Raw genomic sequence first — 17667 nt, 5'->3', positions numbered from 1 at the left:
CATAGTGACTGCACCAGTTTGCATTCCCACCAATAGCGCACAAGGGTTCCTTTATCTCCACATCTTCACCAACACTTGCTACTTCTTATTGTTTTGATTTTAGCCATTCTGACCTGTGTAAGGTGATATCTAATTGTGGTTTTAATTTGCATTTCCCTGATGATGAGTGATGTTGAGCATCTTTTCATGTCTGCTGGCCATCTATATGTCTTCTTTGGAAAATTGTCTACTCAGGTGCTCTATCCATTTTTTAATTGATTTTTTTTTGGGGGGAGTGTTGAATTGCTTATATACCTTGATAATATAAATCAATATATTTTGAGTTTTTGAATACATTTATTGAGGGATATTAACCCTTTATCGGATATTTGCAAATATCTTCTCCTATTCAGTAGGTTGCCTTTTGGTTTTGTTGATGGTTTCCTTTTGCTGTGAAAAAGCTTTTTATTTTGGAGTAGTCTCAATAGTTTAATTTTGCTTTTGTTTCCCTTGCCTGAGGAGACAGATCTAGAAAAATATCTCTATGGCTGATGTCAAAAAGATTGCTGTCTATGTTTTCTTCTAGGACTGTTACAGTTTCAGGTCTCACATTTAGATCTTTAATCCATCTTGAGTTTATTTTTGTGATAGCGTAAGGAAGTGGTGTAGTTTCATTCTTCTGCATGTGGCTGTCCAGTTTTCCGAGGACCGTTTGTTGAAGAGACTATCTTTTTCCCATTGCATATTCTTGTCTCATTTGTCAAAGATTAATTGACCATGAATGCAAGGGTTTATTTCTAGGCTCTCTATTCCGTTCCACTGATATATGTGTCTTTTTGTGTATGTATGTGCTAGACCATACTGTTTTGATTATACAGCTTTGTAGTATAATAGAAATCTGGGATTGTGATGCCTCCAGCTTTGTGCGGCTTTGGATATTCCACCACTTTCGTCGTCCTATAAAATTTTAGGATTATTTGTTCTAGTTCTGTAAAACATGATGTTGGTCTTTTGATAGGGATTGCATTAAATCTGTAGATTGCTTTGGGTAGTATGGACATTTTAACAATATTGGTTCTTTCAGTCTGTGAGCATGATATCTTTCCATTTCTTTGTGTCATTTCCAGTTTCTCTCATCAGTGTTTTATATTGTTCAGAGTACAGGTCTTTCACCTCCTTCGTTAAGTTTATTCCTAGGTACTTTATTATGATATATCACTTTTATCTAATCTATAGGCCTTACTCAAAATTTATCAGTTGCCCAATTAGTATTCTTTATCTGGACCAGGATCACATATTGTATCAGTTGTCATATCTCTTTAGTCTCTATTAATTTGAAACGTTCCTCTGTCTTTATCTTTCATAAGCTTAAAGATTACTAACCAATTATTTTGAAGAATGTCCCTAATTTGGGGTTTGTCTAAAATTTCCTCAGTTTATGTATTTTTGGCTAATACTGCCATGTCCTTGTCAGTGGATCATATCAAGAGGTACTTGTTATTGACATCTCATTACTGGTGACATTAACGCTGATCATTTAAAGTCATTTCTCCAAATTAAAGTTATTCTTTCTCCTCTCGTAATGAATAAGTATGTTGGGGTAAAACACTTTGAGACTATGTCAATATCCTGTGTCTCATTATGCGTTTTCATCTAACATTCACCTATGAATTTTAGCATCCATTAAATGTAGTACTAATATTCAATTGATGATTCTTACTACAGTATTGTTTGCCAAATGGTGATATTCTAAATGGTGATATTCTATATCCATCATTCCTTCTACATTTATTTTTAATTTTTCTTTTAATGCTTTTTTTTAAAGTTTATTTTGAAAGACAGAGAGCAAAGCAAAAATGGGGTGGGGACAGAGAGAGAGGGAGAGAGATTTCCAAGCAGGCTCCGCACTGTCATCACAGAACCCAACACAGAGCTTGAACTCACAAACCACGAGATCATGACCTGAGTCAAAATCAAGAGTCGGAAGCTTAACTGACTGAGCCACCCAGGTGCCCCTCCTTCTACTTTTATTAATTGGAATACTATTGTAAGGAGGAGCTTTCTTTTCTCATGATCCATATAGACTCCTAGATTCTCATTTTATTCCATGGGTTATTATGTATTATTGTCAATACATTTTTTTTTCCTCAAAATTTCTGCAGATGTGGTCACTGGGAAGCTTTGCAAGTTGGATCTTGTGTTCTTTGACATGTCTCCATCATTTTCATGTACTTTGTGGAAGGAATGTTAATGCTCAACTAATCCACCTTTAAATCACCTCCAAGTGCTCTTGGCAAGTAGTCACCCAAACTATGTCTGACAAAATCCAACATTAGAGAACTTGCATGTCCAGCACAGGATTATCCTTCTCCAGACAGTTCTGATGTCCAAGTACGCTTCTCAGTTTTGACTTTGTTTTCTCAGTCTTCCTAGCTACGCATAGTGTACAACTGAAGGTTAAAGACTGAGCTAATCCTGGGGCGCCTGGGTGGCGCAGTCGGTTAAGCGTCCGACTTCAGCCAGGTCACGATCTCGCGGTCCGTGAGTTCGAGCCCCGCGTCAGGCTCTGGGCTGATGGCTCGGAGCCTGGAGCCTGTTTCCGATTCTGTGTCTCCCTCTCTCCCTGCCCCTCCCCCGTTCATGCTCTGTCTCTCTCTGTCCCAAAAATAAATAAAAAACGTTGAAAAAAAAAATTAAAAAAAAATAAAAATAAAAAAAAAGACTGAGCTAATCCTGACCAAAATTTTAACTTTATTCATAGAATTATAATTAAATAACTCATCCAGAACTGTAATTAGGTTAGCCAAACATGACCTTGGGATTCCATATTGACAAAATGGCAGCTCATGCCTTCTCTTCTCTCTTAGCATCAGTGCCCCTCACTCGACACGGACACCTAAGATTGAGCCTCCACCTTGGTTACTAGTATTAACTATTACCCAGTCCTTTTGGAAGAGTAAAATCTGCATCTTCACATGATGATGAGGCACCATGTTTTTCAGTCGTGTTTTTGTTAGTCCTATTTCTTTCTGACGCTGAAGCCTTACTCCAAACTACTATACGTGTGGTTTCAAGTGCTTGCTCAATGACCAGCTGCATCAGCAATACCTTGGGAGCTTGTTAAAAAATACATATTTATGGACTCCTCTCCTGAATTATTGGGCAAATCTTCTTAAGCCTCAGATCTTCATCCATAAAGATGAAGTGCTTGCTTTATAGGATTGTCAGGAAGAGTCAATGAAATTATGTATGTGAAGTGTTTAGCATTCTGCTCGACCCAAGCTAAATAGTAAACAACATCAGCTGCTATTATTATTATATAAATATTACTGCTATAACTGTTACTAGGCAAGTATCAAAAATGTATCAGATATTTTACTTTCTCCTGAATGAGTAAAAAATAGATGTCTAGAGGGGTGGCATTGCCCATTACCATTATATTTCATGTACAATAGGTGGCAGCAGAGGCTATATACATTGGCTTTAGTGGTCAAGTAAGGGATACCATAGAATGGAACTCAGAAAAAATTATCTTCTATATGAAGATTTGTCATCTTCCTGTTATCTATATGCTCCCAACCCAATTATCTATGTAGAAAAGTCCTGGATTGGAAACAAAGGAGTTAACTTTCTACTAAAGAGAGGCTACCATTTTTTAGCCTCTCTGGGATTCCATCTCTTTATCTGTCAAATGAGGATTTGATATCAGAGGATTTCCAGAATTGCTTCCATATCTAAGACCTTATGCTTCTATTAACGGAGACTCTACAACCTACTCTCAACGTTCTGTGTGCAGATGATACCAATTTATCATTTCATGCTGGACTTCTCTTCTTACGAGAGTTACATTCTTCTCTGCCAAGAGGGCTGTCATCACTAAATAAGACTAAACAGTGAAAAGAAAGCTGTTTCCACTTCCTGGTGTATTTGCAACTTCCCACAACGGATGGCCAAATATTTGCTATGTTTTCTATTTCACTCCTCACCCATCTGCTCCACTGTTGAGTATTCTTCTTTCAGTACAAGCATGCCTTCTAAAATATCAAACTTTTTTAAAAGGCATTCAAATTATACCTAAAGGTTTGGATTTTGATGTCTATTAACTGTAAGAGAGCTTTGAAATAGCAAATTAGTCCTGGATTCTCATTTCCCTCCATGCTCACTTTCAGTTCATCTGAAATCGGCTTAAATACCTGTTGCTCTCATTGTACTATTATTTTCACTGGGCTTCCCTTTGTTGTGCTAATATTTAACAACAGTGACATCAACAACAACTAAGCTTCCTGGAATGCTTGCCAGGTACTGTTCCAAATGCTTTACGTATATAGCATCTCATTCAATTCTTACAATAATTCTATGAACAGGTGAAATATAAAAGCACTTTGTGGTTCTTGTTTATTAATGTTTCTCATCTTTTCCTTCAATCAATTCTCTCCACACACATTTCAGAGCTATTTACCGAATGTATCCAAAGCCTGCAACATATTTTCCCATGCGCTTTGGGAGACTTAAACAAAACTTTCTTTCCACAGTCCCACCCTTCAGCATATTCCACTTCTACTTCCCATTTCATGTAAAATGAGATATCTCTTATCTTTGCTTTTGTAAAACTTCATTTATTGTTAGTTTAATAATATTAATTTCAGTCAGTCATCATGTAGACAAGTCCTAGATTGGAAACAAGAATTAGCTTCTAATCTGAGAATGTGAGATATTCTCTATGATCATATTCTGCTCTATGCTGTACACTAAAAAAAATTTTTTTCAGAGTCCATGTGTGTTCACTATCGAAAACTAAAACAAAACAAAAAGAAAGGAAGAGGGCAAATTATAAATTCCACCATTTAAGGTAATCGTAATGGATATTTTTGCAGAAACCTCTCATTTTCCCATATATTTATATAATTAAGATGATACCATATTAAAAATACTTTCAGTAAGACTAATCAGGTAGAAATAATAATTCTTTTTCATTGCTTTGTTTGCCAGCCTAGCATACCTCTAATAGCTCTTCTGTATATGAGGTTTTGGAAAACTAACATTTCTATTGACCATTGTTTTCTGCCTAATCTACTTACCACCACTGTCTACTTCCAATGAATACAGAAAAGTTTATGTAACAAGAATTAACTTATTATTACTTTGAAGCTCTAACTAGTTAAGGGATGTATTTTTAAGAGTATTATTTTTAGAACTTTAAAATATTTATCATTTAAAGAAAGACAAGCACTTGCCTTCATCTCCATCATCCCCAAATGGGTAGAAGAGAGCAACAGCTAAATTGATGAACACAGCCAAGTTGAAGGAAATGCTCCCCCACAGGGATATGTGCCTTGAGAACCAGAACAGGGCAGGGTTACCTAGTGAGCAAAAAGTGTGATGGGACAAAACAGAAGAATTAATTTTGATCTCAACACAAGAACCCTACTGAAACAACATTTTACTAAATTGTGTTTTTGTAAAGTAGTATAAAAGCACATTTAAATAAACATCCAAAGTGACTTATTTAAGAAAGTTTATAATCAGTACCATAAGGGAGTTTTCTATTTGATTCCTTCTTTATTCTTCAGCCAATTTACACCCAAGCCATTATAAAGGGGTGGGTAATTTTGCAATTGCTAAACACGGTCAGAAAAGGTGATTCTGTAATAATTCCCTCTGACACATCCCTAGAGCAGATTAGGGGAAAGACAGGTTAGTGGATGCCTGGGGCCCCCCTTAACAGAACAGTATGTATCACTTTGTAAGTCAGTAATATTGATTAATTGGTCCCACTCCCATGCCTTACAGTCAAAAGAAGAAGAAGAAGAAGAAGAAGAAGAAGAAGAAGAAGAAGGAGAAGAAGAAAAGAAGAAGTAAAAGAAGAAGCAAAGAAGAGAAAAGAAAAGAAAAGAAAAGAAAAGAAAAGAAAAGAAAAGAAAAGAAAAGGAAAAGAAAAGGAAAAGGAAAAAAAAAGCCCAAACAAGACTCATGTCTGATGAATATTCCTATGACCCAAAGTAACCTGAAATTCTGAACCTTAATAGCATGGTATAATACTGCTTACTGGGAACTCATGATTTATAATATCTAAGTTTTATTTATTTTTGAGAGAGAGAGAGAGAGAAAAAAAGAGAGAGAACGATTGGGAGGAAGGGCAAAAAGAGAGGGAAAGAGAATCCCATGAATGTGGGATCAATCCCATGAACTGTGACATCATGACCTGAGCTGAAATCAACAGTTGGATGCTTAACCAACTGAACCACTCAGGCGCCCCTTACAATATCTAAGTTTTAAACCTTAACACTTCCTAAAAACTTGGGTTTTTAACGGCAGAAAAACATGAAAGATACAATAGGAAGTACTAATAAGTGGGAGAGGCTTTACTGAATATTTTCAGAAATGAGATTCTGTATTTATCTTCAGAAATGAATTAGTAGGTGCATCTACTAAATCTACGTCTCCTAAATAACTGAACAAATATGAAATGCATACAAATTTGACCACATGACTTTTTCAGAGCTTGTCCATTCTCTAACTCTTACTATCTAAACATCACATCTAAAATATTGGAGTTACATGAGGGAGAAAGGAACATCAAATTTCAAGGAGAAATTATAAACTTTTCAAATTATGTTCTGTGAATTCCAATCTGGGATCTGCTGCTCACTTATAAACTGCACTTCCCTTCAGTATATGTTGTTTTCCTTCTCTTGGAATAAAGCATCCCAAAGCTGAAACAGGCTATGATTTGCTATGGCATTTAGTTGACTGATGTATCTTAAATTGTAAATATCTGCATCTCCATCATTTTTATTAGGAGTCTTCATTTTAAAAAGCAGAATATTGGGGCACCCAGATGACTCAGTTGGTTAAGTGCCCAACTCTTGACTTTGGTTCAAGTCATGATCTCGTGGTTCTTGAGATCGAGCCCCACACTGGGCTCTGTGATGGCAGCATGGAGCCTGTTTGGGATTCTCTCTCTCCCTCTCTCTCTGCCTTTCCTCCCTCACATGCTCTCCCCCCACTCAAAATAAATAAACTTAAAAAAATGAAAAGTTGAACATTAAGACAAAATAGAAGATGTTGATACATACATTTGTAGTACATCCAATGAATCATTCTATCTATAACCTCATAGTAAGTGGCTTCCAAACTTTAAATGTAAGATGTACATTGAAATTCATTTTAAGATTTGTTTTTTAATAATTGATAAAATATTTATCCAAAAAAGAACAAACCCCACAAGCACTAGTTCATTATTCAACTTAGTTTAGTCAGGGATAAAATGTGTGCTTTTCCAATGTCCCAAATAAAATTGTTGAATTTTCATGTATGTGTTCTAGACACCCTAAATTTCTCTGAATTCCATAAGGTTCTATATGGCAAAATGCTAAGGGAGAGTCATTTCTTTATTTTTCAAATATTCTGATAAGAAAGCCTAACAGTGCATACCATAATCTTATAGCCAAAGATGGTATGTCACAAGCTCCACTCAAATCCATAAACCACACTCAGTAAAGTTCCTAGGAAACTGGAATGATGAAACACTGTTGAATGGAGGTATTGAGAACATATGCCTGCTGGTGTGGAAAACATCCCCCAAGGATAGGAAAGACCTAATCTAGAGTTCCCCCCTACTAATTTTTGTTTAAAACTCATGATATCCCTTATCTGGGGAAGCAAACTAAAGTGTATTATAAACTTTAAAATTTTGAAATTTTAGGTGTGCCTCGGTGGCTCAGTTGGTTAAGTGTCCAACTTCAGCTCAGGTTCTCATGGTTCTCAAGGTTTGTGACTTCAAGTCCCACATCAGTTTCTCTGCTGTCAGCACAGAACCTACTTCAGATCTTCTGCCCCCTCTCACTCTGACCCTACCCCCCAAATAAATAAACTTTAAAAAAAGAATTTAAAAATTTTAAAACTCAATATTTCCATATAGAGTTGACTGCTGTGATGTAAGTAATGGAAACTGTATTATAGTAATTTGGGGGGAGGGGAGGGGCAGAGGCGAGGCAGAGAAAGAGAATCTCAAGCAGGCTCCACAGTGTGGAGCCCAACACGAGTTACAGTTTCACAACTATGAGATTATGACATAGGCTGAAATCAAGAACGATGCTCAAGTGACTGAGCTACCCAGGCACTCCTGCATTATATTAATTTTTAACTGTAAAATTATAACATTGCTTTATTTTTATACAAGTGTCATAGAATTTTTAGTCTGACTTGGCAAGGTAAAGATATTTTGAAAGAAAGAATGACTTTCAAGAAAACATTAAACAATCTACTCACTCATAGGATCTTAAGATAAGAGAGGACAAGCATGCTGGTGCCGATGTCTCTCCATCCCATTCACTGATCGTTAAGGCCAGTCAGAGCCCACTCAAGGACAGCAGACTTGCAGCTGTTCAGCAGTTGAAACATACAGCTGCAAGCTTGCATTTCATAATATTTATAAAACTACAGGATCAGCACTAAAAGATGATCTAATGTAGTCTTCTGTTTCTGTTAAGCCACAGGTGTCTCAGCTCTCACTCAGGTGTGGACTGAGATTATATTCTTAAGCTTATAAGTGATTTGAGTACCATCAAATGGCAAGAAATTAAAAGCCAATTTAGGGATGCCTGGGTGGCTCAGTCAGTTAAGCGTCCAACTCTTGGTTTGCGCTCAGGTCATGATCTTATGGTCATGATCTCATGGATCAAGCCCTGCGTCAGACTCTGCACTAACAGCATAAAGCCTACTTGAGATTCTCTCTCTACCTCTCTCTCTGTCCCTGCTCTACTCACACTCTTGCTCAGAATAAATAAATAAGCTGTAAAAAAAAAAATTTAAATGAATCCTGTTATGTATCCTAAAGTACCAACTTATCTACCATTATGCTCAAAACTAACCATTTTACTTTATTGTACTTACTCCTGATTTTCTTCTGCCACTTCATTTCATTGTAGAGATCTTCAGTTTGCTGGAAAAAGTCATTCACTTTACTTCCTTGTTCATCCCTTTCAGTTGTGTTGAACACACGGCTCTTGGATTCTCGCGTAAGGTATTCACATATATTGGGGACAGGAAAAACTATTTGTTCCATTGTCCTATCATGCCGAACAATCTGAAAATATTAATGTGCATTTGCTTTAGCTTTTGGGCACTTCAGTCTTAGACTATTTTGTGTTTTTAGCATGAGTTTATGAATGATATTTTATTAATTAAGTTTGAAAAAACATGCCAGCATGAAATCCCTAGAATAATCCTTTAGTGCACTACTTTTCATTGGTGTCTTTAAGAAAAATTAGGGACACCTGGGTGACTCAGTCGGTTAAGCATCCGACTTTGGCTCAGGTCATGATCTCACAGTTTGTGAGTTCAAGCCCATGTCAGGCTCTGGGTGGACAGCTCATAGCCTGAAGCCTGCTTCAGATTCTGTGTCTCCCTCTCTCTCTGCCCCTGTCCCACTCACACTAGGTCTCTCTCTCTCTCTCAAAAGTAAATGAACATTAAAAAAATAATAAATGAATAATAAATAATAAATGAATATTAAAAAATAATAAAAAAAGAAAAATTAACTGATGACTGTATCATAAATACTGTTATAAATAACAAAACCCCAAATCTTTATTCTTTCTGGACTAACATTAAACTTCTGTCACCCATTTTTTATTTTCATGAGTTACATCAGAGAATTAAGAACTAAGTGATTGGCTGCATAACCTTAAACACAGCACTTGGTATATCTGCATCTTATTCTTAGCTTGTTCTTCCTAAAAAGATCTGTTGGAGACCAAATGACATACTCAACGTGATGTGCCCTGAGTTCTATAGAAAAAGGTGCTTTATATCATTAAAATGTTTCCTACTCATGGCAAAACATATTTTTGTAGGTATAATATCCATTAAATATATAACTAGATGTAAGTACTCCTTATTTTCAATTTGTCTTATTTGGTACTTGTGACAGTTTAATGTTAGACTAAACAAAACAAAAACCAGCTGAATATTTTCATACGAATTCACCATGCAACAAGGGTTTGTTTAGACTAAATCTAAAGGTACATGTTTATATACTCTGCTTATCCCTCAAGAATGAATCAGGATTGGTCTAAGCCAGAAAGGCCACCCTACTACTCCCCTTCACCACAGGCTGGTATAGTGGGGCAAGCATGTGACCTAGTTCCAGGAAATGAGGCATAAGTAGAAATATCCTGGTGGCAGGGGAGAGGGAATCAGGAAAGATTTTGCTTCCTCAAAAAACAGAGAGTCACATGAAAGAAACAAAATAATAAAGCCAAAAAACTAAATACAAAATACAAAAAACTCTTGTTTTGGCCTGTATTCTTTTTCTTCCCACTTAGAACAAAAGGTAATAGAAGGGCATGATGCCTAAAACTCTGGCAGCCCTTTTGCAACCTTGAGGTGAGATATCACCAGCATAATAAAGAAGACACAAAGTAAGATAGGAAAGGCTTGCATGTCTGAAGACATCACTTGAGTTATTGAATCAATTGTAGAACTACCGGTACCTACAGACTTCATTTTATGTGGGATAATCAAATATTTTTATTGTTCAAACAATGGTCAATCTGGTGTTCTGTTACTTGTAATATAAGCTATCCTAAATGATATGTAAATATGCAAACTAAATGCTAGAATACTATCATATAAACAAACAAAAAAGGGGCACCTGGTTGGCTCAGTCGGTTAAGCATCCGACTTTGGCTCAGGTCATGATCTCACAGTTCGTGGCTTTGAGCCCCATGTCGACTCTGTGCTGACAGTTCACAACGTAGAGCCTGTTTCAGATTTTGTGTCTCCTGCTCTTGTTGCCCCTCCCCTATTCATGCACTGTCTCTGTCTCTGTCTCTGTCTCTTTATCAAAAATAAATAAACATTAAAAAATGAAAAAAAATACACACACAGAATGAAATTTAGTAGCAGTAAATAAAATTCCCAAACACAGGTTAAAGAAGTCAATTATACAAAAGAAAAATTGGGCCTATTTATATTGCAGGGTGAAAAAAACGTTGTTTTTTTTTTTTTTTTTTTGCTTGATCCAAAAGTATAAAACCATAAAAAAAAATTCTCAGGATGCATTTAAGAAATAGTGTCTGTATACCATGATCAAGTGGGATATACTCCAGGGACACAAGGGATGTTCAACATCCACAAATCAGTCAATGTGATGTAGTACAGTAACAAAATAAAACATTAAAATCATATAATCAGTTCAATAGATGCAGAAAAAGCATTTGAGAAAGTTCAACATCCATTTATGATAAAAACTTTCAACAAAGTGGGTATAGAGGGAACATATCTCAACATAAAAGCCATACCTGACAAAGTCACACAGCTATCATAATATACCAACAGTACAAAGCTGAAAGTTCCTCCTCTAAGATCAGTACCAAGACAATGATGTGTTGAAATCAACATTAATTCTTCTGTTTTGTCCCATCACACTTTTTGCTCACTAGGTAACCCTGCCCTGTTCTGGTTCTCAAGACACATATCACGTTTATTCAACATAGTATTAGAAGTCCTAACCAGAGCCATTAGACAAGAAAACAAAATAAAAGGCATCCAAATTGGAAAAAAAGAAGTTAAATGGTCACTATATCTAGAGGACATGATATTAGGTATAGAAAACCCTAAATACTCCAACAAAAAAGTGTTAGGAATACTAAACAAATTCAGTAAAGTGGCAAGACACAAAAATTAATACACAAAACTCTGTTGTATTGCTATACACTAATAATGAACTATCAGAAAGAGAAATAAAGAAAACAACCTCATTCAGAATTTCATCAAAAAGAACACAACAGTGGCTCCTAGGTGGCTCAGTCATTTGAGCATCCAACTCTAGATTTTGGCTGAGGTCATGATCCCAGGGTCATGGGATCAAGCCCCACATGGAGTTCTGCACTGAGCATAAAGCCTGTTTAAGATATTCTCTCTCTGTCTGTCTTTCTCTCCCTCTGCTCCTCTCCCCCACTTGTGTGCTCTCTCTCTCTCTCTCTCTCTCTCTCTCTCTCCAATACCTAGAAATAAATTTAATCAAGGAGCTAAAAGATCTATGTATTAAAAACTGAAGACACCAATGAAAGAAATTGAAGAAGCCACAAATAAATGGAAAAATATTTCATGCTCATTGTTTGGAAAAACTAATATTTTTAAAAAATATCCATACTACCCTAAGCAATATACAGATTCAATGCAATCCCTGTCAAAATTTCCATGATATTTCTCAAATGGAACAAACACTCCTAACAAAAAAGGAACAGTCTTAAAATTTGTATGGAACCACTGAAGACCCCAGATAGCCAAAGCAAGTTACAGACAGAAATTACACTCCCTGATTTCAAACAGTATTACAAAGCTATAGTAATGAAACAGTGTGGTATTGGCATAAAAACAGAAACACAGATGAATGGAACACAATAGAGACCCCAGAAATAAATCCATGCATATGTGGTCAATTAGTTAGCCATGAAGGAACCAAGAACACAAAATGAGGAAAGGACAGTCTCTTCAATAAATGGTTTGGAAAATTGGACAGCTACATGCAAAAGAATGAAACTGGACCACTACCTTACACAGTACACAAAAATTAACTCAAAATGATCAAAACTTAAACAGAAGACTTGAAACCACAAAAAGTCTTAGAAGAAAACAGGTAGTAAGTTCCTTGACATAGGTCTTGAAGATGATGATTTAAATCACATGACAAAAGCTAAGGCAACAAAAGCAAAAATAAACAAGTGGGACTACATCGAACTAAAAAGCTTTTGCACATCAAAGGAAACCATCAACAAAGTGAAAAAGCAAGTTACTGAATGGGAGAAAATATATGCAAATCAAATATCCAATAAGGGGCTAATAGCCAAACTATATAAAGAATTCATACAACTCAATAGCAGAAAAACCCAATCTGATTAAAAAATGGGCAGAAGATCTGAATAGATAATTTTCTGAAGAAGATAGACAAATGGGCAATAAATACATGAAAAGATGCCCTACATCATTCATCATCAAGAAACTTCAAATCAAAACCACAATGTGATATGATCTCACACATGTTAGAATGACTATTATCAAAAAGACTAGAAATATTAAGTATTGGTGAAGATGTGGAGAAAAGGGAACCTTTGTGCACTGTTGGTGGAAATGTAAATTGGTGTGGCCACTGTAGAAAACAATATGGAGGTTCCTCAAAAATTAAAATTGGAACTACTATGTGATCCAGCAATTCCACTTTTGCATATTTATCCAAAATAAACAAAAATACTAATTTGAAAAATATCTGCACCCCCATGTTCACTGCAACACTATTTACAATAGTCAGATTATGGAAACAACCTAAGTGTCTGTCAATGGATGAATGGGTAAAGAAAATGGTGGTATATACACACAGAGGAATATTTGCCATAAAGAATAACAAAATCTCACCATTTATGACAACAAATGAATGGACCTCAAGGGTCCATTTATATTATTCATATAAATGAAAAAAGTCAGATAGAGAAAGACAAATAGCACATGATCTCTCTTATATGTGGACTCTGAATATAAATAGATACATACAATAGATATACATAGATACAGACAATAGATTGGTGGTTGCCAGAGTCAGGGGATGGGATGTGGGAAAAATGGGTGCATTGCTTTTGACTTTTTAAAAATTTAAATTAAAAATTAAAATTAAGATTAATTTTGAAAAATAAATAGAGCCTTATTTATTACAAACCAAACTATTCAGTCCTTTATGAGATGCTATGTTTGATTCTGGTTGTCACATTTTACAAGGGGGCACGTACAAACTAGAGGGATTGCTGCAGACAAGGGGGATGTATTAACTGTAAAAAGCCAAAATGGATAATGTTTTCAATTTATTTATTCAACAAATGACTATTCACTCCTTAGGTAAGGAGCTCTGGGTAATTCAAAGTGAAAAAACATCATGAATCCCAATCTATAGGAGGCTATAGCTTAGTGATCATCATGGGTCTTCAAATGGTACAGCCAAGCTATCATGCTGACGGAGGAGCAAATGTTCTGAACACTGGGTAAACATTAAAGTGGGCTGATGTGCACTCTTTATAAAAAAATAACTTTCTAATTATTCAAATTGTTCAAAATTGGATCTGTTTCCTTCTGAAGTAGTGAGATCTCTATCACAGGAAGAATTGGAAGTGGAAGCAGGATCATTACAGAATAATTTCTCTTTGGATGGGTGACCCACAAGGTCCTTCAAATATCCCAGTGTCTTTCAGTCTATAACTTTAGAAAACCTATTATTTTCAACAATAATCATTATTATGGTGGTGCTCCAGGCACAGTGTCAGTTTTGGAAACATAGAGATGATCAAGAATGGGCCCTGTCTCAAGGAAGGGACAAGTGATACATAATACACATATTCCAATATGATATATTTAACAGCATGATCAAACTGTTGTGGGAGGTGCAGTGGGATGAAACTAATGAATGCCTGATAGAAGGGTGAGAGGCCTCTCTGCGTGGGGCATATGAGCTGGTCTTCCAATGAGCATGAGGACCGGTCAACATGTATAAGTTAGATCATCAGTCCAGACTGTTCCTTTGAACCCTGGACTTCTGTACCCAACTTCATGCATGCCTGAAAGTCACCTCAAGTTCTATTTATCCAAGAACCAACAAATGGTCTTCCTTTCTCCGGGGTCTCAGAGCTAGGCCCCCAATGCGCAACACCAGTTCTGCTTATTTATTCAGACCAGAAGCCCAGGGGTGTCCTTTTCCATACCCTTTTCCTTAGGTGATCACATTTTATAAGGAGCATTATAAATATCCTACACACACACAGAGACGTGCACGCACGCATGCGTGCGTGCACACACACACACACACGCACGCACACACACACACACACACACGTTTTTCTCCAGTGTAGTCATCTTCAATACCATCATCTTTCACAGTTGTTCTTTTGAAAAGAGACACCCCCACTCATATGTTCTTTCACATCTTTCTTTCATTTACTTCTATCTGAAATTCTGTGCCCAATCTTTAATGAAGAAACTTCTACTCAATCTTTAATATATTTTTTTGGCAACTGTCTGTAAAATCCATCCTGAAACTCCCCAGGCACAGTTAATTGCCTTCTCTACATTTCCTTCGCCCTTTGTTTATGCACTTATTACACAGAATTATCTTCTGTATGTGATGGAGAGTAAGTGATCTGCTAACAAATTACTAAAGTTGTGTATTTGCAGTGAAATACCTCCTCATTGCTGGGAAACCAGTAAAAATCCAACCTCAAATGATAGCTGCCATCTCTCACACAGGTATTAACTGGACCCTTCCTCTGACCCACCCAGCCCACCTCCTATTCCTACCTCTTCTAATCCTGTAGCTTTGTACTGTGACTTCTGGGACCTTCCTCAGAATCTAAGTGGTTTGGTGATAAATTTGTATCAATTTCCCCAGCTTCCTGACTTGGCCAGCCTCTCTGTCTCTAAGCACCTGATGCAATAAAGAATGTTTCTGCTTCTGGTCCAGCTCATGGGTTCTACCAGGGTCAAATCTCCCACCAAGGCTGCAGTATTATTCATGTCTATAAACGTGAGCAAGAGATCCATCCTGTGATATGAGGTAATAATGCTCATTATTCCAAATGTTTGGCAATAGAAAACAACAAGGTGTAGTGATAATATACCCTGAGAGTTAATAGCAGTGTTACCCATCATGCATTCTGCTGAAAACTAAAAAAATACCTGCCAAAGTGAATAAATGTATGAATGTAAATTACGAGAGACAAGCGTCAACTACTCTGCTCACTTCTGCCTGATTAGCTCTGCCAACTAGTGTCAAAATGATACCATAGCTAGTAAATGACAGCCAGATGGGTCTCACAACACATAATGATAAGTCCATGTTGACCTCCACCTTCTGAGTTGCCACCAGCTATTAAACAATGTTTCATTTAGGGGGTAGGGCATCAATTGCTGCATACTGAAAATGGAAACTTCTATAAATCATTCCAAGTTTATGCTATCAATATGAAAACTTTATAGTGCCTTCCATACTTTTGAACACTGTCTTATACAGAGATCTCTTTTAATTAGCCTTTTAGAGTTTTTACCGAGCATGCTTTTCTTGAATGATACTTCTATTATAATAATCTTTTCATGAAAACACCACTGCTCTGCAATGATTGCTTCTATGACCAAAATAAAACAAAAGTCACATTAATTACAAAAGAAAATTTAGATATAGTTCTGGCCAAAAGCTAAAGACTGCTTTATCTGCCAAAATCAAAGACTGCTTTGAAAGATATGCACCTCGATTTCTTATAGATAACTCTTCACATCTTATCTTTTGATATATACTTTTCCAGTTTATATTTTTCAATTCTGCTTCATTGTTCTAGGAAACAATTATGAAAATGTCCTGAAATAGAAAGTGAACATATATTTTCACAGTTGATCCCTTTCAAGAAATAACTGATGGTTACCTCAATCTGTGCAGTGTGATTGGCATAATATTTTAAGGCTTCATCCCCATCATCTGGATCTGATCCTGGTTTGAGCATCTGTTGTAAGAGTTTGTTGTGACGGGCCAACTAGAGGGAAAGAGAAGAGAAAAGGATTTAGGTCTCTTTTTCCCCCTTTCCTGGGATTAAACTTTGAAATTACTTTGTCCACTTGTACACATAGTTTCACAGTTCTGGGGTTAACGGTGATTAATTACACTTCAGTAAGGCATGTCCATTTGAAAGCTATAAATAATGAAACTATAAGGATCAGCTGTTATTACCATATCAATTTTACATTTTTTTGTTTGGCAATATATATGTTCCTCTCATGAGAAGACCGTGTCTCTCCCAGAGTAGGTGTTCACTTACTATCTGTTGATTAAATTTATATCTTAGATAAATGTATAATTGAGCCAGGAAGAAGAAACACATGCAGAGATATATAACTGATACTCCCTATAATAGATTTAAAATACATGCATATCTAAAACAACTTGATCAGCAGTGTGATACTTCAGTAGGTAACAGTACCAATATAAATGGCAGCTTCTATATACACAAATAAATAGGTATTTATATTTCAGAGGAATTTCTCTTATGGAATCTAATCAAAGCTCTCTACATTAGCAGTTTGTACTAAAGTCCTATGCTTCTGAATATTCATATGTCAGAATTCATACTTTTCTCAGTTTTATTAGGAGTGGAAATGGCATTTACAGAATAAAAATTTCACCACAAATTGTCTTAAACTTCTGTTGATAGAAGTAATCTTTCTCTCCCATTTGAATGTCTATGACATTTGTTGCCAGTTCTCTCACGTTGTAAATAACTAATACATGATGCCTTCACATATCACTTTTATGGCTGTCTTGAACAATTCCTGAAACCCTGCAATGTCTTTAACCTTTCATGTATTCTACTTATGCCTCAAGTTTCCTGAGGGCTTCTAGTAAAAAGAATCCACATATAATTCTTATTCCTGGCACCATTCCTATCTCTTACCCTGTGCCAGCCACTAATCCTAAACACTTAAGTGCATGGTCTCATTTGATCCTTCTAGGAAATCCTAAAGTAGGCACTCGTATTATCCCCATTTTACAGATAAGGAAACTGAGGCACAGAGCATTTAAGGGAGTTGCCCATGATAATGTCTCTAGAAAATGATAGAGCCAGTATTGAACTCAAGCAGTATGGTTTCATAGTATTC

The 17667-nt window shown here is 36.2% G+C and overlaps 1 protein-coding gene across 5 annotated transcripts in view; it reads right to left on the bottom strand.

The window, feature by feature from the left end:
- The window catches only part of ITPR2 (inositol 1,4,5-trisphosphate receptor type 2), a 493421-nt gene that overhangs the window by 100998 nt on the left and 374756 nt on the right, over nt 1–17667 (bottom strand). For all 5 annotated transcript variants that reach the window (XR_009265827.1, XM_058743294.1, XM_058743295.1 and 2 more), the window contains 3 exons: nt 16440–16547; nt 8875–9067; nt 5214–5339 (listed from right to left, as the gene is read on the bottom strand). Coding sequence is in view for 4 of the 5 variants with exons in the window: in XM_058743294.1 (XP_058599277.1) it covers nt 5214–5339; nt 8875–9067; nt 16440–16547 (427 nt within the window). In the remaining variant the exon portion in view is untranslated. The remainder of the gene's footprint in view (nt 1–5213; nt 5340–8874; nt 9068–16439; nt 16548–17667) is intronic.

This window comes from Neofelis nebulosa, chromosome 8 (genome assembly GCF_028018385.1).
Source record: "Neofelis nebulosa isolate mNeoNeb1 chromosome 8, mNeoNeb1.pri, whole genome shotgun sequence".
Lineage (NCBI taxonomy): Eukaryota > Metazoa > Chordata > Mammalia > Carnivora > Felidae > Neofelis > Neofelis nebulosa.
The sequence above is the reverse complement of the archived record's forward strand: the minus strand, read 5'-3'. Positions and strand labels throughout refer to the sequence as shown.